The following is a 24170-nucleotide window of genomic DNA, read 5'->3' on the forward strand; positions in this document are numbered from 1 at the left end:
GTTGTTTCACGGGGACTAACACCTGGACTGTGGCATGCCGGAGGGGGATCCATGGCAAAACTCCCATGGAAAATTACACAGTTGATGCAGAGTCTGGTTTTAATCCATAAAGGGCAGAAATCACCTAACATTCCTAAATCACAATGGATATGGATTTACACCTGACATATGACATATTGAAACCTTGACATATGGATTGACACCTGTCCTTAGAGCCCCTGATACACACTGACACAGAGCAGAATACGGACTGTTCCCCCTACATAGGGTCACTTGGTAGATATGGATTGACACCTATCCTAAGGATCCCTGATACACACTGACACAGAGCAGAATAGGGACTGTTCCAACTACATAGGGCACTTGGCAGATATGGATTAACACCTATCCTAAGGATCCCTGATACACACTGACACAGAGCAGAATAGGGACTGTTCCCCCTACATAGGGTCACTTGGCAGATACGGATTGACACCTATCCTAAGGATCCCTGATACACACTGACACAGAGCAGAATAGGGACTGTTCCCCCTACATAGGGTCACTTGGTAGATATGGATTGACACCTATCCTAAGGATCCCTGATACACACTGACACAGAGCTGAATAGGGACTGTTCCTCCTACATAGGGTCACTTGGCAGATATGGATTGACACCTATCCTAAGGATCCCTGATACACACTGACACAGAGCAGAATAGGGACTGTTCCCCCTACACAGGGTAACTTGGCAGATATGGATTGACACCTATCCTAAGGATCCCTGATACACACTGACACAGAGGAGAATAGGGACTGTTCCCCCTACATAGGTTTACTTGGCAGATATGGATTGACACCTATCCTAAGGATCCCTGATACACACTGACACAGAGCAGAATAGGGACTGTTCCCCCTACATAGGGTCACTTGGCAGATATGGATTGACACCTGTCCTCAGGGACCCTGATACACACTGGGGGCGACCTACTATCCTCCCTCCTCCCCCACCCCTGCGCGGTGGGTGGAGGCCGTAAAAATAATGAGGGGGGGACCTACTGTCCTCCCCCTGGCCCACACCCCTGCACGGTGGGTGGGGCCATAAATCACAATAGGGGGAGGACCTACTGTCCTCCCCCCGCCCCCACCCCTGTGCGGTGGGTGGGGGCTGTAAAAATAATGAGGGGGGGTCCTAGTGTCCTCCACCCGGCCCCCACCCCTGCACGGTGGGTGGGGGCCATAAATCACAATGGGGGGAGGACCTACTGTCCTCCCCCCACCCCCACCCCTGCGCGGTGGGTGGGGGCCATAAAAATAATGAGGGGGGACCTACTGTCCTCCCCCCGGCACCCACCCTTGCGCGGTGGGTGGGGGCCATAAATCACAATGGTGGCAGGACCAACTGTCCTCCCCCCGGCCCTCACCCCTGAGCGGTGGGTGGGGGCCCTAAAAAAAACAATATGGGGGGACCTACTGTCCCCCCCCAGACCCCACCCCTTAGTGGTGGGTGGGGGCCCTAAGTAAAAATCCCCCCCCCAATCAAAGGTGGCTAGGGGTCCCCAAGCCCCTAGTCACCCACCCCCCCACCCCCAAAAAAGTTACCCCCTACCTACCCCCCTCACCCTACAAAATAGTGAAGGGGGAATAAAATAACTAACCTGTAAAGAAAAATTCAACTTACTATTTGACGTCTTCTTTTTTCTAAAGTCTTCTTTTTTCAGCCCCAAAAAAGGCCAAATAAAAAGCCATAAAGTTTACTCAATGATAAAGAATAGTTCGCCAGGAACTATTCGCCTGCGAACCGTTCGGGACATCACTAATTGGGATAGCTCAGGCCACAGGGCAAGCCTGCACACCCAGTAGTCAAGGGGTTCATCGCTCCTCAGTAGTGATGTACCGAACTGTCCGCCGGCGAACAGTTCCCGGCGAACTTAGCGTGTTCGCGTTCGCCACGGCGGGCGGACACATGCGCAGTTCGATCCGCCCCCTATTCGTCATCATTGGGCAAACTTTGACCCTGTGCCTCTCGGTCAGCAGACACATTCCAGCCAATCAGCAGCACTCCCTCCCTTCCACACCCTCCAACCTCCCTCCCAGCATCCATTTTCGATTCATTCTGAAGCTGCATGCTTAGTGAGAGGAGGGAAAGTTTAGCTGCTGCTGATTAGATAGGGAAATTGATAGCTAGGCTAGGGTATTCAGTGTCCACTACAATCCTGAAGGACTCATCTGATCTCTGCTGTAAGGACAGCACCCCAAAAAGCCCTTTTTAGGGCTATAACATCAGGCTGCTTTTTTTTTTTTTTCCTGTGTAATGTAATTGCAGGTGCCTGCCAGCTTCTGTGTGAGGTTCACATTGGATACTGTGCCTACTTGCCCAGTGCCACCACTCATATCTGTTTTTACAATAGGTTAAGCTTTACATTTAAAAGAAATAATTTTTTTTCACTGTAATAGAAGAGCAGTTGCCTGCCTGCCAGCTTCTGTGTCAGGTTGGATGCCTTGCCCATTTGCACAGTCAGTGCCACCACTCATATCTGTTTTAACAATAGGTTAAGCTTTACATTTAAAAGAAATATTTTTTTTTCACTGTAATAGAAGAGCAGTTGCCTGCCTGCCAGCTTCTGTGTCAGGTTGGATGCCTTGCCCATTTGCACAGTCAGTGCCACCACTCATATCTGTTTTAACAATAGGTTAAGCTTTACATTTAAAATAAATTATTTTTTTTCACTGTAATAGAAGAGCAGTTGCCTGCCCGCCAGCTTCTGTGTCAGGTTGGATGCCTTGCCCATTTGCACAGTCAGTGCCACCACTCATATCTGTTTTAACAATAGGTTAAGCTTTACATTTAAAAGAAATAATTTTTTTTCACTGTAATAGAAGAGCAGTTGCCTGCCTGCCAGCTTCTGTGTCAGGTTGGATGCCTTGCCCATTTGCACAGTCAGTGCCACCACTCATATCTGTTTTTACAATAGGTTAAGCTTTAGATTTAAAAGAAATATTTTTTTTTCACTGTAATAGAAGAGCAGTTAGTTGTCTGCAAGCGTCTGGGTGTCAGGCCTACTTTAGCGTGTGCTCTGCAGACCTGTGCCAGCGTGCTTTGACAGTTGCCAATCATATCTGGTGTCTCTTTAGCGTGCTTTTACAAAGAAAAAAGGTTTCCAGTGTAAGCTAATAGCAGCCAGTCAGTGTCCTTCAAGCGGCTCTGTCAGGCCTTCCTTCAGCGTGTGCCCTGCACAACCCTGCCAGCGTACTATGACAGTTGCCACTCATATCTGGTGTCTCTATAGCGTGCTTTTACAAAGAAAAAAAGTTTCCAGTGTAAGCTAATAGCAGCCAGTCAGTGTCCTTCAAGCGGCTCTGTCAGGCCTTCCTTCAGCGTGTGCTCTGCAGACCTGTGCCAGCGTGCTTTGACAGTTGCCAATCATATCTGGTGTCTCTATAGCGTGCTTTTACAAAGAAAAAAGGTTTCTAGTGTAAGCTAATAGCAGCCAGTCAGTGTCCTTCAAGCGGCTCTGTCAGTCCTTCCTTCAGCGTGTGCTCTCCAGAACTGTTCCAGTGCACATTGCCAATCATATCTGGTGTCTCTATAGCGTGCTTTTACAAAGAAAAAAGGTTTCTAGTGTAAGTAGGCCCCCCCATTGTGATTTATGGCCCCCACCCACCGCGCAGGGGTGGGGGCCGAGGGGGGGAGGACAGTAGGTCCCCCCATTGTGATTTATGGCCCCCACCCACCGCGCAGGGGTTGGGGAGGACAGTAGCTCCCCCCAGTGTGTATCATGGGCTTTGAGGACAGGTGTCAATCCATACCTGCCAAGTGACCCTATGTAGGGGTAACAGTCCCTATTCTGCTCTGTGTCAGTGTGTATCATGGTCTCTGTGGACGGTGAACAGTCTCTATTCTGCTCTGTGTCAGTGTGTATCATGGTCTCTGTGGACAGGGAACAGTCTCTATTCTGCTCTGTGTCAGTGTGTATCAGGGGCTTTGAGGACAGGTGTCAATCCATACCTGCCAAGTGACCCTATGTAGGGGGGACAGTCTCTATTCTGCTCTGTGTCAGTGTGTATCATGGTCTCTGTGGACGGTGAACAGTCTCTATTCTGCTCTGTGTCAGTGTGTATCATGGTCTCTGTGGACAGGGAACAGTCTCTATTCTGCTCTGTGTCAGTGTGTATCAGGGGCTTTGAGGACAGGTGTCAATCCATACCTGCCAAGTGACCCTATGTAGGGGGGACAGTCTCTATTCTGCTCTGTGTCAGTGTGTATCAGGGGTTTTGAGGACAGGTGTCAATCCATATCTGCCAAGTGACCCTATGTAGGGGGAACAGTCCCTATTCTGCTCTGTGTCAGTGTGTATCAGGGGTTTTGAGGACAGGTGTCAATCCATATCTGCCAAGTGACCCTATGTAGGAGGAACAGTCCCTATTCTGCTCTGTGTCAGTGTGTATCAGGGGTTTTGAGGACAGGTGTCAATCCATATCTGCCAAGTGACCCTATGTAGGGGGAACAGTCCCTATTCTGCTCTGTGTCAGTGTGTATCAGGGATTTGACTATCTTTATTCAGATTCAAAAATTACAATTCCAGGAAAAATGTAACAAACATTTACAAGAACATGTTATGCACATCATAGAAACAACGTAAACCTCTTTAAAGCCACAAATTTAAGACAAAAAATACGTACACACAATGTGTAAGGGTTTGAAAGAATATTCTGAATCCTTACATGTTTACTTTATCGTTTGTTTGATTTTTGTGAACCATATATAAACTACAAGCAGCGTGAAAACTATAAAAACTCAAGTGGCCATGCTGATCAAATTAAATAGTATGCTTTACACAGCGTATAAGGGTGATGTCACAGCACAACGGGAATGTAACAGGGGAAGAGGTGAAAGTCATCCTCCCCCTCCCACGACCCCGCCATATCTGCCAAGTGACCCTATGTAGGGGTAACAGTCTCTATTCTGCTCTGTGTCAGTGTGTATCATGGTCTCTGAGGACGGGGAACAATCTCTATTCTGCTCTGTGTCAGTGTGTATCAGGGGCTTTGAGGACAGGTGTCAATGTTAGGTGATTTCTGCCCTTTATGGATTAAAAGCAGACTCTGCATCAACTGTGCAATTTTCCATGGGAGTTTTGCCATGGATCCCCCTCCGGCATGCCACAGTCCAGGTGTTAGTCCCCTTGAAACAACTTTTCCATCACTTTTGTGGCCAGAAAGAGTCCCTGTTGGTTTTAAAATTCGCCTGCCCATTGAAGTCAATGGCGGTTCGCGCGGTTCGCCGGTTCGCGAACATTTGCGGAAGTTCGCGTTCGCCGTTCGCGAACCGAAAATTACGAGTTCGCGACAACACTACTCCTCAGAATGTCGATATCTGCAGTTAAGGCGAGGTAGTCTGCTACCGAAGGGCTGTGGCTATGCGTAGGACTTAAAAAGCTCCGCATGTCCTCCATCAAGAACAGGTCTTTAAAGCGTCCTGTCCTTGCCGGCGTGGTCGTGGGAGGAGGAGGATGACTTTCACCTCTTTCCCTGTTAGATTCCCGTTGTGCTGTGACATCACCCTTATACGCTGTGTAAAGCATACTTTTTAATTTATTTTGCAAATGCTGCATCCTTTCCGACTTGTTGTAATTTGGTAACATTTCTGCCACTTTCTGCTTATACCGGGGGTCTAGTAGCATGGACACCCAGTACAGGTCGTTCTCCTTCAGCCTTTTTATATGAGGGTCCCTCAACAGGCACGACAGCATGAAAGACCCTATTTGCACAAGGTTGGATGCCGAGCTACTCATGACCCGTTCCTCGTCCTCAGTGATCTCACTGAAGGTATGTTCTTCCCCCCAGCCACGTACAACACCATGGGTACCAGATAGGTGACAACAAGCACCCTGGGATGCCTGTTGTGGTTGGTCTTCCTCCTCCTCCTCAAAGTCACATTCCTCCTCTGACTCCTCTTCCTCACAATCCTCTTCCAGCGTTGACGCAGGTCCAGCAAGCAATGTTGATAAGGCTGTTTCTGGTGGTGATGGTGACCACAACTCTTCCTCTTCCTCTTCACGCTCATCTACGGCCTGATCCAGCACTCTTCGCAGGGCACGCTCCAGGAAGAAAACAAATGGTATGATGTCGCTGATGGTGCCTTCGGTGCGACTAACTAGGCTTGTCACCTCCTCAAAAGGACGCATGAGCCTACAGGCATTGCGCATGAGCGTCCAGTAACGTGGCAAAAAAATTCCCAGCTCCCCAGAGGCTGTCCTAGCACCCCGGTCATACAAATATTCATTAACGGCTTTTTCTTGTTGGAGCAGGCGGTCGAACATTAGGAGTGTTGAATTCCAACGTGTTGGGCTGTCGCAAATCAAGCGCCTCACTGGCATGTTGTTTTGCCGCTGGATATCTGCAAAGTCATGGCCGTGTAGGACAGTGGCGGATCCAGAGCCTGATCTCGGGAGGGGCACTTGTAGATTATTTAAAAAAAATAATCCTAGCACAATAACCACTACAGCTCAGTGCCAGGATCCCACCCCGGAGTAAGTAGTCATACCGTTTAAGAACAGTTTGACAACTTACCTGGGGTCTGCTGGGATATAGGGCATAGGAGAAGTGGTGTGTGTTAGGGGTGAAGTGTGTGTGAAAGGTGCAGTGTGTGTGTGAGCGGTGAAGTGAGTGTGAGTGCGTAAGGGTGGCAGTGTGTGTGTTAGGGGGCAGTGTGTGTATGGGGGCACTGTATGTCTGTGTGGGGCAGTGTGTGTATGGGGGGCACTGTATGTATGTGTGGGGCAGTGTGTGTATGGGGGGCACTGTGTGTATGGGGGGGTCGTGTGTGTGTGTTTGGGGCAATGTGTGTATGGGGGGGCAGCAGGGTGTGTAGGGCACTGTGTGTGTATAGGTGTGCAGTGTGTGCGGGGCAGTATGTGTGTGGGGCAGTGTGTATGGGGACAGTGTTTGTGGGACAGTGTTGTATGGGGACAGTGTTTGTGGGACAGTGTTGTATGGGGACAGTGTTTGTGGGACAGTGTTGTATGGGGACAGTGTTTGTGGGGCAGTGTGTGTATGGAGGCAGTGTTTGTGGGGCAGTGTGTGTGGGGCAGTGTGTGTATGGGGACAGTGTGTGAATGGGGACAGTGTGTATATGGGGACGGTATGTATATGGGGACGGTGTGTATATGGGGACAGTGTGTATATGGGGACAGTGTGTATATGGGGACAGTGTGTATATGGGGACAGTGTGTATATGGGGGCAGTGTGTATATGGGGGCAGTGTGTATATGGGGGCAGTGTTTGTGTGTATGGGGGCAGTGTTTGTGTGTATGGGGGCAGTGTTTGTGTGTATGGGGGCAGTGTTTGTGTGTATGGGGGCAGTGTTTGTGTGTATGGGGGCAGTGTGTGTGTGTGTGGGGTCAGTGTGTGTAGTGTGTGTATGGGGTCAGTGTGTGTATGGGGTCAGTGTGTGTAGTGTGTGTATGGGGTCAGTGTGTGTAGTGTGTGTATGGGGTCAGTGTGTGTATGGGGTCAGTGTGTGTAGTGTGTGTATGGGGTCAGTGTGTGTAGTGTGTGTAGTGTGTGTATGGGGTCAGTGTGTGTAGTGTGTGTAGTGTGTGTATGGGGTCAGTGTGTGTATGGGGTCAGTGTGTGTAGTGTGTGTATGGGGTCAGTGTGTGCATGGGGTCAGTGTGTGTAGTGTGTGTATGGGGTCAGTGTGTGCATGGGGTCAGTGTGTGTAGTGTGTGTATGGGGTCAGTGTGTGTATGGGGTCAGTGTGTGCATGGGGTCAGTGTGTGCATGGGGTCAGTGTGTGCATGGGGTCAGTGTGTGCATGGGGTCAGTGTGTGCATGGGGTCAGTGTGTGCATGGGGTCAGTGTGTGTAGTGTGTGTATGGGGTCAGTGTGTATGGGGGGAGGGGAGGAGGGAAGGGAGGCTTTTTAATTAAAAAAAATACATTAAAAAAAAAAAATGTATTTAATAAAATATATTTATGTCCCCCCTCCCTTCTTACCTTTATTGAGGAGGAGGGGGGACATTTCTGGATCCCTGGTGGTCCCAGTGGGGAATCCCTGGTGGTCCAGTGGTTCCAGTGAACTCTAGCCCGCGCTCCAGGGCTAGAGTTCACTCTCGCGAGATTTGGAGCGTTGCCGTGGTAACCGCGGCAACGCTCCAAATCTCGCGAGAGGAGGACCCGGAGGAGCTGCTGGTAACAGCTCCCGGGTCCTCTCTCCCTCCCCTTCCGGTCGGCTGTCAGTAATGTGCCTGCGGACCGGGGAGGGAGATCACTGATCTCCCTCCCGGTCCGCAGGCACATTGCAGGGCTGGCACTTGGGCAATGCCAGCCCTGCACTAGCCGGCAGGGGAGAATCTCGGGGGGGGGCAATTGCCCCGTTGCCCCCCCCCTGGATCCGCCAATGGTGTAGGAACGCCTGAAATGGCCACACACCTTCCTGGCCTGCTTCAGGACGTCCTGTAAGCCTGTGTACTTATGCACAAAGCGTTGTACAATCAGATTACACACATGTGCTATGCACGGCAAACGTGTCAACTTGCCCAACTTAAATGCTGCCAACAAATTTGTTCCATTGTCACAAACCACTTTGCCGATATCCAGTTGCTGCGGAGTCAGCCACTTTTCCACCTGTGCGTTCAGGGTGGACAGGAGTGCTTTGCCGGTGTGACTCTCTGCTTTCAAGCAAGTCAAACCCAAGACGGCGTGACACTGCCGTATCCGGGATGTGGAATAGTACCTGGGGAGCTGGGGGGGTGCCGTTGATGTGGAGCAAGACGCAGCAGCAGAAGAGGACTCAGCCGAGGAGGTTATGGAAGATGATGGAGTAGGAGGAGTAGAGGAGGTGGCAGCAGGCCTGCCTGCAAGTCGTGGAGGTGTCACCAACTCCTCTGCAGAGCCACGCATTCCATGCTTGGCAGCCGTCAGCAGGTTTACCCAATGCGCAGTCTAGGTGATATACCAGGTATCAGTGGTCAGATGGACCCTTGCCCCAACACTGTGTGCCAGACATGCCATTACTTCCTTTTGCACAATTGAGTACAGGTTGGGGATTGCCTTTTGTGCAAAGAAATTTTGTCCGGGTACCTTCCACTGCGGTATCCCAATAGCCACAAATTTTTTGAACGCCTCAGACTCCACCAGCTTGTATGGTAAAAGCTGGCGGGCTAATAGTTCAGACAAGCCAGCTGTCAGACGCTGGGCAAGGGGGTGACTTTCTGACATTGGCTTCTTACGCTCAAACATGTCCTTGACAGACACCTGATTGTGGGCAGATGAGCGGGAACTGCTCAAGGCGAGAGACGGAGTGGCGGATGGTTGATCCCATAGGCGTTTGTGATGTGCGATCATGTGCCTACGCAAAGCAGTTGTACCTAGGTGCGTGTTGGACTTTCCACAACTCAGTTTCTTTTGGCACAGGTTGCAAATGGCATCGCTGTTGTCAGAGGCAGACACACAAAAAAAAAATGCCACACTGCTGAGCTCTGCAATGACGGCATTCTGGTGGTGGACACAGCATGCGTTGATTGGCGTGCTTTCTGGCTGACCCCGGGTGCCGATGCATGCTGTCTGACTGTGCCACTAGCTCCTTGCGACGACACTGACTGCTATTAGCTTACAGTGAAAAACTTTTTTTCTTTTTAAAGGCACGCTATAGTGACACCAGATATGAGTGGCAAAGTGCACTTGCAGAGGTTGGCAGAGTACACGCTGAAGGCCTGACACCCGCTTTAAGGACACTGACTGCTATTAGCTTACAGTGAAAAACTTTTTTCTTTTTAAAGGCACGCTATAGAGACACCAGATATGAGTGGCAAAGTGCACTTGCAGAGGTTGGCAGAGTACACGCTGAAGGCCTGACACCCACTTTAAGGACACTGACTGCTATTAGCTTACAGTGAAAAACTTTTTTTCTTTTTAAAGGCACGCTATTGTGACACCAGATATGAGTGGCAAAGTACACTGGCAGAGGTTGGCAGAGTACACGCTGAAGGCCTGACACCCGCTTTAAGGACACTGACTGCTATTAGCTTACAGTGAAAAATGTTTTTTCTTTTTAAAAGGCACACTATAGTGGCACAAGATATGAGTGGCAAAGTGCACTTGCAGAAGTTGGCAGAGTACATGCTGAAGGCCTGGCACGCTATAGTGACACCAGATATGAGTGGCAAAGTGCACTTGCAGAGGTTGGCAGAGTACACACTGAAGGCCTGACACCCAGACGCTTGCAGACAACTAACTGCTATTAGCTTACAGTGAAAAACTTTTTTCTTTTTAAAGGCACGCTATAGTGACACCAGATATGAGTGGCAAAGTACACTGGCAGAGGTTGGCAGAGTACACGCTGAAGGCCTGACACCCAGACACTTGCAGACAACTAACTGCTATTCAATCTATTACAGTGAAAAAAAATGTTTGTTTTTAAATGCAAGCTTAAGCTATTGTGACACCAGATATGAGTGGTGGCACTGGGCAAGTGGGCACAGTATCCACTGTGAGCCTGACACAGAAGCTGGCAGGCAGGCAACTGCAATTACATTACACAGAAAAAAAAATAGGGGGCGGATCGAACCGCGCATGTGTTTGCCCGCCGTGGCGAACGCGAACACACTATGTTCGCCAGGAACTATTCGCCAGCGAACAGTTCGGTACATCACTAGATATGAATACATTTCTTTCAATCATGTAGAAAACAGAGAAAAATCCATCCTGGAAACCGTTCAAGATGATTGATTTAAGCAGTACTTTGAAAGTTGCTGCTTAGTTGACTATTTACCGTAAAGGGGATATTATCTGCCCTAGAAGGTAGTCAGTATGTTCCTTGATTATGTAGAACCAATTGACTCCTTTCTTAAAATATTTTTTTTACTTCTCTTAACTTTTTTAAAGACATTTTAACCACTCCGCAATAGCAAAAATAAAAGCCTGTTCTTAAATGTTGACATAAATATAACTATTAAAATGTAAAACCATAACCAAACACTGCAAAACAGTTTGTGAACAATTTAAGATGTCAAGCTGGATTGTTATAAACAGTGTGTTTTCTGCTTTTCCAGATAATTAACCATAAGATTTAAAATGTTCATCCTGCACTTATTGTACCTGGTTATCTTCGCCATTTCATTACGACTCAATGTGCTCAGCACAGAACAATCACCAACGCGTTTCTTGATCCACAGTTCATATCCAATGCGAAAGTATAGTAGCAGCATGGCTGTAAGAGGAACTAGGAATAGGGCCACTAGAATGAAGATTGCATAAGCCCTTTGTAGACCAGTATCACTCCAGGTTTCCAGGCAGCAGACATGGTCCAAGTTGTACAGTAAGTCATATTTCACCTGCAGGGAACACATATATATTGGTTGTCTATTTCCCAAAAACAAACTAACAAACAAATGTGTGCACAAAATATCACTTCCTGAATCTACAGAATAGCCCATGTTTAGAAATATGGATAATTTTCTATTCTATAATTGATTGCTTATGTCAACAAAATATGCATATAATAAAAAAAAAAGAAAGAAAGAAAAAGTTACTTGCGCACTATTCCAAATCCATATGCATATTTAGATAAATTAAGGTTTTTAGTTCCACTCCATTGGCCATTAGATGTAAGCCCATCTTTCACGTCACGGCAAACTTCTTAGGTGGGTCCTACACTAACAGTGCTGTTGCCCATCCAATGTGTTCCCTATTAAGTGTTATTAAGTATGTAGCAGTTTACAAAAATACCCCTCTCTCTCTCATTAGAGATTTTTTTTTATGCCTGAAGCAAGCGAGTTGTTAGCAAGGCATGCAAGCACTGTTAGTGTAGAACCCACCTAAGAGGTTTGCCTTGACGTGGCAGGTGGGCTGACATCTAATGTTCATTGGAGTGAAACAAAAAAAACTCCATTTGTCTAAATATGTATAGGGATTTTGAATAGTGCGTTTTTTATTGTATATATTAGGGATGATGTGTACTATGGTAATTGCTGCCGCCCAGGAGTAGTAGGAGTAGCGCAGGACTTATTTTTGTGTATTAAAATATGCTCACAGTAGAAGCAGTAGAGATTAATGGCAGAACAGGCTCAAAAAAGTAAACAAATCCACTTAAGCCTGTCGTTGGAACATGCCAGTTAGTAAAAAAAAAAAGCCATACTGCTAGTAATGATCCGTTTATTTAACTAAATCCCATATGATATATTCACAAGCTGATGAGTAAATCCTGAATTGTTGCCTTAGGTACTCTGAGGAACTACAATTTACAATTTGAGATAAAAAGAGTATCAGCTATCCAAAAGTGTAAATTTAGCAAATATATTTCGCCACCAAAATAAATGTGGCAAGTTAACATCTTAACGTTTGCTGGGTCTTATGGCTTACCTCCAGTGTTTGCACATGTAGCATTGGTGATCCGACCACCACAGCAATGGTCCAAACACAACCTGTTTAAGAAAAGGATGTTTTTAAATGTTATCGTCACTAATAGAAATAAATATTATATTAATTCTGCTGCTAATTCTATTATCTTTCCTTTAATGTTGGACTTTATAACATACACAGACAGTTTTGGCACAGTGGGTACTTTATCTCTAATATAACCTCATTAAGAGCAGAAGACAGTCTAGTTAAGGAATTGAAAAAAAGTGTCAATGGCAGCCACATGACCCATTTATACAGCGGTCCATTCATCAGATGCAAAATATATTGCAGTACCTATTTTATTACGCTAACAAAAATGTATAGAGACAAACTGATCTAAAAAATTAAAGGGATACTATAGTGCGAGAAGCAAAAATCTGTATTGTAAGCATTATACTTCCCTTTGTCATCCCCCCTACCTCAGGCCCCCACCTCGCTCTGGTAGTGTAAGGATTCACACACAGCTTTGTATTCCTAACACTAAAGTTTTCCTTTAAAAAAAATTTTTTTTAATTAACAGTTAACATGTTAGGGTATTTTCATTCAAATTAAAACAGTCTAGGGAATAATTACCAGCCTACCCCTGAATACTGCAGTCATAAAACAGATTTTTCTGATGAGGACAAATCACAGCAGTTTACTTATAATTCTAATTACTGTACTGAATACTACAGATAATTTTGCAGTATCCTGCAGTGGTTGCCACCTACCTCCTTAACCATAGCCTGACCTGCCTGCAGGAATCCTGGATATTAGAATGTGAGCTAGTTTGGCCAGTCTGGCGGCCATTCGTCTTTGTTTTATCTTTTATGTCATTGTGAGTGGGTATTTATCACTTTGTTTTAGGAGTAGTGGCAATAAACAGTATGTCCCCTTCACTCTGGAATGCGTGCTGGTGATGTCAGGAGTGACAGGGTACTTATCTTCATATTTAGTAGACCTGTCCCTAATTGCTCTAACAATGGGCAGCAACAGAAAATGTACTAAAGCATTTATTAGGAGACAGAGTCCAGCTTTAACGGGACAATCTGGAAACCATAGCTATGAAGTGCCCAGAGTGGTCAAGTAATATTTCTGTTGCATACATCAAAATAAACTCAATTCCATTTGTTTGTTTAATAAAGAACACATACCTTTTAATTTACTTTTACAATGGAGGCAGCATGCGTAGTTCCATTCAGACTCAGGTTTACAGCAGTAGCAGATTGGGAAGTTTCCCAGTTAACAGAAGATATGGATTGGGTATGTAATTGAAATAGGTGTCACTGGTCCCTACCTTGGGATCCAGACATGTTTGTCCCTTCTTCTCCAGCACTAGGGATCCAATCAATCTGCTCTGGTAGGAATTGATACCTCTGCCCATTCCTTCCACTCACATCGGAAAACTCCCTCTGCCTACCCCCTGACTCCACGTTTCGGCTAGCTATTATTGAACTGGTCATACATTAAACTTATTGCGAGGAATTCAAAAGTGGATACATCATAACAGAGAAATGAAACAGTAAAATACAATAGAATATATGACGTTAACACAGGGGATCATCATGCAAAACATATAATACCCAGATCCCGAAACATTTTACATTAATTTCACAAAATATGCAATAAATACAAATCATTGCATCAATGTACATAACCAGGCTTTAACCAATAGGTGGCGCTGCATCGAAGTCTATGTTTGTAATGTGTGATATTTAAATTGTCAGAAGCAGTGTAATCTATAGAATTAGATGTTATAACATTACAGAGTAGGTTCCCCTTAACTCCTATGTATGCCAGCAGTAGATCGGACACTCTCCTTGCATCTCCTTTTCATAACAATGTGATTTACATTCCTTTACTGAATACTGTCCTTTCCCGTGCATACATTTAATGTTCAAACGGTCCCCAGCTGAGAAATACTTAAATTGCTTAATCTCTCACTGCAAGTATCAATAAGCAGGAATATTTTAATAATTCTCAGCAGAAAATGACTCTAGTCTCAAATAGGCACAATATAAGTCATTATTATTGCAGTTAACATGGGTTGTGTGATTTTAATAGGCATGTGTTCTTATTAACGTGTTATAAAATAGGCACTTTGTACTATACCAGAAAGCCCCAATAGCCTGTAAACCCTGCTGCGAGGGCAGAAATGGCATTGCTTTCACTAACAGGCTCTATTGTACAGACCATTGCAGTTTCCATTGAAATCTTATCACTGAAACAATACATTTCTGTATGCTTTGCCTCCCAGGTGATCATAGAAGTAATGTGTTTATTATTGATCGTTGATAGAGTACTTTGAATTAGGGCCCCATCTAAGAAATATAAAGCGAATACTGGTATTTATGTTATGCTTTATTTTATTAACTTTTGCTGAAAATGGCATTGCAGAAAATACGTATTCTTTATTTTCTTTTATTGCCTGAAATTATAACTATGTTATTAAAGCAAAATGATTTGCCTGTTTTTCTTTGCTTTTATGTATTATTCTAAGCAAGTGCATCTTGCTTGCCTTTTATCACTCCGTCTATCTGTCTGCCCACTTGTATGTCTATCTTTTTTTGTCTGGCTGTTTGTCTGTTTCTCTGTCTATCTATCCATCCCTTTCAAGAATTTAATATAATGAAAGTGTATGCTGGTTTCAAGCATAGTGAGGAAAGGAATTATCCACTGCACATTTTATCCAATGTTACGTTATACAGAAAAGTGCACTATAAGCAACGTAGGTCTTGATTTAATTCTTTTGTCTGACAACATTTGATGAATATTGACTGGTTTTGGACATTTTTTTCTGATTTCAGACTGATTTAGAGCCATCTGAAATTTAAATGGACATGCATCATCTGAAAATATTTTTTTTTAACCTAGCAAGCAAACCCTTTAATCAAATATGCAAACAAAACAAAGGAAGAAACTTTTGAAAAGTATGTGATAAATGTTTATTAACTTATTAAACTTGGTCAGATTGCATTATTGGGCATGCCTCTCAGCTAGGGGGCTTTGTCAGCCACTAATGACAAAAACATGGTATCGTTGTGCAGCAGCAGAAGAGAGAAATTCAACACCGGAGCCTGGTTTGCATAATCACACTGATCAGACTCCTTCTCTTCTTTCCCTGTTAGGGTGATGCAAGGTGAAGAGATCTTCTAGCTGCACATGTGTAAGTCTGTCAGGCATGCCCAATGTACTTTTCCAGCATTCCAAGGGATAGGACACTGATTGGTTAGGTCAGTGTAACCTGTAGAGTGAGTGTGGAAAGCATAGAAAGGAAAAGCAGGCAAATATAAAACAAATATATATATACTATTTATCTGCTTCTTTTCAGCCAGCAGATTGTTGTATCTGTCTCATTCAAAGCTAAAGCTTTTGAATGATACAGTTGTCTCAAAGTGATGCATGTTCTTTTAAGTAGCGAAACCCATTAAACTGGTCAGTGTATGTTGGGGTCGGCTGGAGTACTCCTGCATCCACACAAGCTGCACGAGCACTCCTGCACCCACACAAGCTCCCATTGGTCCCCGTCATTCCGGCGTCCCCATGCACACACCATTTGGGGCGCAGGCATGACGTGGCCCAATCACAAGTACCTGTTAGGGTATTTAAAGCTCCCTAGCCCTGTACTCTATGCCCTATTGTGGTTTCTATCCCAGTACCCTTTAGTGTGTTCCTTGTTCATTTGCCGTTTCTGCTTCATTTTTTTTAATAAAGTGGAATAGTGAAAACGTACTGCCAAAAGATGGAATTGCCTCTCGTGATTACAAATACCAAATGCGTTTATGTTGACGCAAAAATATACGTGCAAATATATTACGTGGTCACACAATAAAGTACAAGTGCAAACCAAAATTGTGTTTTTCATATCCATTTTTCTCATGGTGGAGTGCAACATATTGGTCATATTGCTGTATTTTGCACTAACTGGGATAACCAATTTCTGCTCTTCCAAGGCTGCTCACTGTTTAGTAGACATGCCTCTACTTGTGGTATGGGAGATGTTAAACTCTCTAATTTACTAATACGGAGTAATTTGTACTTGGTATTAACAATGAACAATTTTGGTCTTTCAACCTTGTAGTAGAATGCTCCCTAATACCTTGGGAATTGAGCAGCTATCTACTAAGATGCTGTAAGATGCAGCCACAGCACGCATAGAATCAGAATTTCATTCATTCAAATAAAATTAAGATCCGAACAACAAGTACTGAATTTGGGCAAAGATAAGTTCGGCCTGACAGTGCCACTTTAAGAGTATCTGGGCATTATCTCACATTTTAATAACAACCCATTTAGAAACTATTTAAAAAATAAGTGGTCCCTCCCAGTACCCCAAAGATCACCATTTCCTCAGCTAGGATTTTTTTTTTTGTTATGGTTATGTTGCTCAGTGTCCCTTCAATAAATTATTTAAATTGAGGAGAAAATTACATTAGAAGTCTCAACACATTTCATACATATAAGTTTTAAAAGATTATTTCACTTAAAATATTACCTGTTGAAAAACAAGTCTCTTTCAAAAATCCTTAACTCACTGGGATTATCCATCTTGTCCAGATAAACATAGTGGTTTGATTGTTATTGTTTTGTACATTTTAATATGTGCAGATTTATTGTAATACCTTCTTTATAAAAGATCTACGTATTCTTACCAAGCATCATGTAGGCTCTCCTGTTGGTATATTGCCTCTTCATTTTTAGTGGGTGCACAATTCCTTGATATCTCTCCAGTGCTATGCAGGTCATAGTCAGTGTACTGGCCACCACAGCAGTGGTCTGAATAAATGGCACCATTTTGCAAACAAAGGGTCCTATGGGGACAGAAAAAGAATGAACGTGAGTTTTTTGGAGCCTTGAACCGGATTTTGTAGTCTAGTGCAACAACATTTATGACATCTTGCCTTGTAGCTTTGCATAAATTTTGCAAAGGTATACATAAGTGGTTTTGTACTCAGAAGCTGCAGCTGAACACAATTTGTGGTCTTGTACAGTAGTAGCACACATTAGGGTTGTAGTAGCACACGTTAGGGTTACCAAATACGCATTAAACCTTATTTTTATGTGTGTGTATGTAAAAATACACAAACACAATTTTTAAAAGGGATTAGCAGTTAGACAGTGTCATGCCAAGGGAGCATAATTCATTGTTGCACTATAGAATATTGCTATTTAATGTAACTTGTGTAGTGCATATATGGATTGGCCATTTGGTAGAGGTAGTATGGCCAATGTAATTATAAAGGACAGCTTTCAGATAGGGTTAATTTAAAGTATATAGAAATGTGATCTGTCAGAAAGTTTACAACTCCTTTGAAGTTGTGACTCCAGACTCTCCCTGCAAGCTGTGAAATGTTACACATGAGCTGCCTGTAAGTATAATTTCAATGTAAATAACTGGCTTCTGCCATATTATTATTATTATTATTATTGCCATTTATATAGCGCCAACAGATTCCGTAGCGCTTTACAATATTTTGAGAGGGGGGGGATGTAACAATAAATAAGACAATTACAAGAAAACTTACAGGAATAATAGGTTGAAGGACCCTGCTCAAATGAGCTTACAGTCTATAGGAGGTGGGGTATTAGAAACATTAGGATAGGAAATATCAAGTAGGAGTGAAGCAGAGCTGGAGGAGAGAGCAAAGCACTATCCCATAGGGACAGGTATGTAAGGGAGAGATTACTCTGGGAGGCCATACGCTTTCCTGAAGAGATGGGATTTAAGGCCCTTCTTAAATGATTGAAGACTAGGGGAGAGTCTGATGGCAGTAGGCAAGTTATTCCATAGGAGAGGAGCCGCCCGTGAGAAGTCCTGCAAGCGTGAGTTGGCCGTACGGGTGCGAGCAGCGGTCAGGAGGTGGTCGCGGGCAGAGCGGAGGGTACGAGGAGGGGCATACCTCTGGATCAGTGAAGAGATATAAGAGGGGCTGGAATTGTTCAGTGCTTTAAATGTATGGGTTAGCACTTTGAATTGACTCCTATAGGATACAGGGAGCCAATGTAAGGACTGGCAGAGGGGCGAGGTGTGAGAGGACCGACTGGATAGGAAAATCAGTCTAGCTGCAGCATTCATTACAGACTGTAGCGGGGCAGTACGGCTTTTGGGGAGACCAATCAGGAGAGGGTTACAGTAATCCATGCGGGAAATTACTAGAGCATGGACAAGCTCCTTGGTAGCATCTTGCGTAAGAAAGGGGCGGATGCGGGCTATGTTTTTGAGTTGGAACCTACAGGACTTGGCAACAAACTGGATGTGAGACTCAAAGGTGAGACCAGAGTCAAGTATGACGCCAAGACAGCGCGCTTGTAGGGATGGACTTATGTGGATATCACTGACTTGAAGGGAGAGTGAGAGAGGAGGATCAGTATTAGGAGGAGGAAAGACAAGGAGTTCAGTTTTAGAGAGGTATATCCGCTCTTAGATAGTGGATTCCTTTGATATGCTAATTACCATTAACATTAAAGGACCACTATAGACTCCCATGGCGCTGAAGGAGGAGGAAGGCGTTAATCCCTTACCTTTCTCCAGTGCCGGGCTCCCTCGGCGCTGGGACTCTCCTCTCTCTTCTTCCGTCACCGGCTGAATGCGCATGTGGGGCAAGAGCCGCATGCGCATTCAGCCAGTCTCATAGGAAAGCATTCTCAATGCTTTCCTATAGACGCTGGCGTCTTCTCACTGTGAAAATCACAGTGAGAAGCATGGAAGCGCCTCTAGCAGCTGTCAGTGAGACAGCCACTAGAGGCTGGATTAACCCATAGGTAAACATAACAGTTTCTCTGAAACTGCTATGTTTACAGCAAAAAGGGTTAAACCTAGATGGACCTGGCACCCTGACCACTTCATTAAGCTGAAGTGGTCTGGGTACCTATAGTGGTCCTTTAAGGAGAACCCTTGTATAGAATGGAAAGAGCACAATCTACGAAAAAAGTCTAAACATGGTTACTGGCATTCAAACTGTTTGGAAGGTATTGTAATGTCCATTATATTAGGTCCTAGTAGGGCATGTGCATATCTATGGAATGGAAAATTGCAACACCTCTCTAGATGCAATTATTATTTCTGTGGCATGCCAAAACAGGGAAATAAAATCAAAAGCTTCTATTTGGATTAATGTTGGTTTGGAACACAAGGGGGTGGTCACTTGTACCACCTGTGGTCCAGCTTGGAAACATGAGATGAATCCAGAGGGCATATAACCAATGATATGTAAACGATATGTACTTGCTTGGGGCCAAGATCTAATGTTGTGTGAGGCACCATCTTTCCTTAGCAGAAGAATTAAAGTGTGTCAGGTGCTTCTTTAGTCTATATAAACAAAACAACAACAACTAGTGTGGTGCTCCATAAAAGGATGATATATAGTGTGTGGAATCATCAAAAACGAAAATTACATATGTAATTTTTTATTTTTGTGTTACCACACACTATATATCTTCCTGTTACAGGGCACCACACTCCTTTTTGCTGTTTTTCGTAGTTTACCGGTGTGTGAGTGCTGTTGGATTACGCACTAATACCTCCTTTTTTTTCTGGCTTCTATAGTCTAAAGGTTAAGTGAGTAAAACTGGTATAAAAGAGTGTTTTCCCACCACTCAAAGTAAAATCTACAGTTCAAAGCATAAAAATATATACCAGCATCTAGCAAATACTCAAGTGTCATAAATTGGAATAATAAAGAATATATACAAACATATGTAACATTCTTGATTCTACAATAAAAAAATAAAAAGTACCATAGTGTATTCTGTATATAACCACATAAAATAACACAAGGGTAGGGTTGGAACCTGACTCATATGGCCCAGAGCCATACCAGGCTCTGTCTTAGAAGCTCAAAGGTCTTATTTAAAAAAGGGATACTTAATGGGGTAGCCACCATCTTTCCTTGCCAGAGACCTATATTGGGGAGAAGACATTGTTACTTAAACATTTTTTGTGAATAATTAGGATTTCTGTCAATTTCTCCTTTTTGTTTTCATCTGTTGGTGTAAATAATATGTTTTTCATATATTTTGTATACAATATGACTATTGTTTGTTAATAATAAATATTCCTTAAGTTTTGCCTTCGTCTGGTAAAGAATCACGTTACCTGAAGACACCAATTATTAGTGTTTCGAAATTGCATAGGTATTGTGCTAAATTGTACTTGGTGGGCTTTTATTCTAATTTACCTGGGGGACCAAGGCATCCCATTTATAAATTGTCTTGGGGGTTGTAATGGTATCGATTAATTAATGACTTTACATCATAAATAAAGCATATTTAGTGTAATGCTTTGGAGGCACCACTAGGGGCAGTGTGTAGGAAGACATGTGCTTCTGGCAGTGACATCACAGGCCAGCCTACTTACACTGAATAAAAACCAGATGTAGGAGAAACTCTGTCTCTTTTTGCCTGTACCTGACTGGACCTAAGATGTAGTACCAGCTCTGACAACCCCAGCCAAAGGGCTGGGGCCTTGTAAGTAATATAAATCCATTGTAACATTTAGCAATTGTAATAGCCTTTTGTAAAACGTGTAGCAACCTTTTGTAGTTTTGTATTGTGTAATTATTATGGTAAATTGACATTCTGCTAGCATTTGTTTAATTGTTATTATAATTATATTAAATATACATTTAATACTACAATGTTTTGTGTATTTCCTATTATATATATTCGACCATAATACCGAACTCTAAAAAATATTAATGTTGTTATTTGTTGCTTAATTATTATATATTAATTATTAAATTAATATTCATATTTAAGTCACGAGCGTAACACTTGGCGACGAAGATGGGATTATGCTGGAATATTAGGGAAAATACAAAAGTTATGCATTTTGTTTAATACATAGAGTCAATTGTCTGTCTGTATAGAAGTGAATAAATTGATGATCTGGTTTCAATGGAATGAATATAGATAGCAAATAGGGATTAGATATTTGTTTTTAATGTATCTCTTGCTGTAGAACATAGTGATGAATTATTGTGTTGCTTGTTACCAATCTTTGGTCATTTTTATATAGAAAAAAATATACTTTACTTTTTGTCTGACCATGTGGATTTTAATCCACCATTGACCACATGGTGTGAATGAGTTGAGGCCTAGTTTCATTGTTTGCTACCATTTGCATAGGAAAAGACTTTTCACTAAACTAGTTCTCCAGGTTTTATTGCTAAATTTGACCATGTTTGTGTACTAATTTACATTTGTTTGGCATTCATGGATTTGTCTAGTTGAAAAGAGATTTGGACAAAATGTATTAGTAGTTAAGAAAAAGATACGTTTAGTAAAGCAGATTCAGTGAATAATAGATTTATGTGTGCGTATACACAGAATATTAGTATAAATATATATATGATTTTGACTCATGAAGGAGAGACCACCTTTGATTTTTTTTTAACAGCTGTGTGACCATGCTTTTCAGCTACAGCTGGGGGAGAATTTGTCCTTGTTGGGGGTGGGTGGCCTTGCCTGTATGAGAAAAATAAACTGCATTGTTTTGTAAATGTAATTACCTAAACTGATCAATTTGTGGAGTGTTTTTCAGCTTTATTATCCAGGACTAAGGAATTACTGGACATATGATGGAATTTCAGGAACTGGTAACAAATGAACTGAAAAAATGGTAAAATAATTCCTTTGTCCTATTCAGTCTGAATATTTTAACAAGTTAGCATTTTTAACAAAGTAAGTGTATGGGCTCAGATTAAGATTTATATTATTTTAGAAGCCATCTATAACTGATTTTAATATTTCCATGCTTTGAATTAGGGTGTATCTGCCTAGCGGGTGAACCTCCATAACGTGGGCTGTGATTTTAGTTACAGTAGCGGGTGGGGAACCTGAGCTAGGGGGTATTTAAACGTGTCCGGATAAGGGGGAGCATACCCAATAGTTGTTGTGCAGTTCTATCCTGTATTATTATATTATTTGAAACCCTGTATTACTTATAAGTAGCGTTTTGTAACTTATTTGTAATTGTTTATATATATTGCTCTGGGAAAGGGATAGGCTAAATCTCTGAGAGACCAGGAAATATATTTAAAAAAAGGGCGTATTACACTAGTGGTAGGGCGGCCTATCATGACCATAGAGACCCTTGGTGACTAGTTTTTGTTGTATATTGCCCTGGGAAGGGGATACGCTATTTAATAGAAATTCCTGAGAGACCAGGAAATATACAATAAGTGATACGTGAGTGTACTGGTTAAATTGCAGACATATTGGCCCAGAACCTTTAATCGAGCCGGAAAAGAGGCTGCTGTATGTTTGCTCCTCTATAATTTTGCGGGGGCGGTCACCCCCATGCGGAAAGCCACTGCCATCACAGGATGGTTAGTTGTGCAGGCCCTTAGCCGCGAGGTGCAAGCATGTCCGTGGAAAGGCTAGAAATTAATAGGGAGTCACTCATAGCTGTCAGAAGTGTTGAACTTTGAGACATATTGACCTATATCCTTTCAGAGGCGGAAGAGGTGTTGTGGTTCACTCCTCTATAATTTAACCAAAGGGTGGAGAGTTATTAAACATGTTTAGGTTGGCTAGAAATGTGTTTCCTGAATTGCAGAGAAGATGCAGAAAGCAGCTATTAGCTTATTGTTTTTTTTAAGAGCCTTGTAAAAATTAAGAAAGTTATCTTGTTGAAAAAAAAATATTTATCAAATGAAAAGCTGAAGGAGTGTGTTTACATGTCTGTGTGTGTGTATATATATATATGTGTATATATATATATATTCTAAGTAAAATATTTGCAGTATACGCTATAAGTGACTAGGAAAGTAATCCTGATCTGTTTTCTAACCTTTTCAGATGTAGCAGAAACCAGAGGTGGACATTGGAACACAGATAGAATATCAGATGGAGACCAGTGTCTAAATGTTGACCTTTGATGAGCTATTGAATGTTTTATTTTATTGTCTATTTAACATGTCTATGCTATGATTTTGTGCATACTATTCTCTTATTTCTAGTGATTGTATTGCAATTGAAACCCTTATGTATTATTGTTGTATGTATGTATGCTTGCCTGGGAAAGGGGGGAATTGACCCATAGGGACCAGGGGGTATTTTTGTGTAAACCGAACTGGGGTGGGAGGGCTCTAACGAGGGAACCCCATTGTCCAGTAGGTGCTTGATTTGTGTCTGTGTAAAGTGATTTGAGTGGTTGCAGTTCAAAAAAACAAACAAAAAACGGAAGAGTGATAAGAGGGATAAGAGAAAGTAGGCATTTTGGGTTATCTATACATGTTTAAATAGAAGGGTGGTAAATAGGAATGTAATTGTTTTGGTTAATGTTTAGATTAAATTGGTTAAATACAGCAGTGATAACGAGTGTTTAGATTAAATTGGTAAATACAGCAGTGATAACGAGTGTTTAGATTAAATTGGTAAATGCAGCAGTAATAACGAGTGTTTGGGTTAAATTGGTAGATACAGCAGTGATATTGTGTTTATCTCTGAATCAGGAGTGTGCTGGATGTGAAGAGAGGTGTGTAGGTATTTATCCAAACGCCATAGGGAAAAATATGGTTAAGACACCACAATCAAATGGTACTTGTGATGATTGGCACAGTTATTTGCCATTTATGTTTGTGTTCGTCATTGCCTGTGTTTTCATTCAAGAACTTTCAAGCAAGGATATTTTAAGAAGAAGCACTGGACACTGTGCTCAACTGTTGCTGTAAGGAGAAAAAAAAAATTGCAGCTAAGAGTGGTGAGAGTCGGAACAAAATGCATCAGGAGCAGGAAACTGTTACGTCATGGTGGTTAATGGTATAAAGAAAGAAAAAACAAAACAATGTGACCACAAACACACAA

General features: G+C 42.9%; 1 protein-coding gene across 1 annotated transcript in view; it reads right to left on the reverse strand.

The window, feature by feature from the left end:
• The window catches only part of LOC134601144 (pyroglutamylated RF-amide peptide receptor-like), a 116242-nt gene that overhangs the window by 11887 nt on the left and 80185 nt on the right, over positions 1 to 24170 (reverse strand). The window contains exons 2-4 of the mRNA XM_063445582.1: positions 17015 to 17173; positions 12345 to 12406; positions 11082 to 11317 (exon numbers count right to left, since the gene is read on the reverse strand). Coding sequence (XP_063301652.1) covers positions 11082 to 11317; positions 12345 to 12406; positions 17015 to 17173 — 457 coding nt within the window. The remainder of the gene's footprint in view (positions 1 to 11081; positions 11318 to 12344; positions 12407 to 17014; positions 17174 to 24170) is intronic.

Source organism: Pelobates fuscus, chromosome 3, assembly GCF_036172605.1.
Source record: "Pelobates fuscus isolate aPelFus1 chromosome 3, aPelFus1.pri, whole genome shotgun sequence".
Classification (NCBI taxonomy): domain Eukaryota; kingdom Metazoa; phylum Chordata; class Amphibia; order Anura; family Pelobatidae; genus Pelobates; species Pelobates fuscus.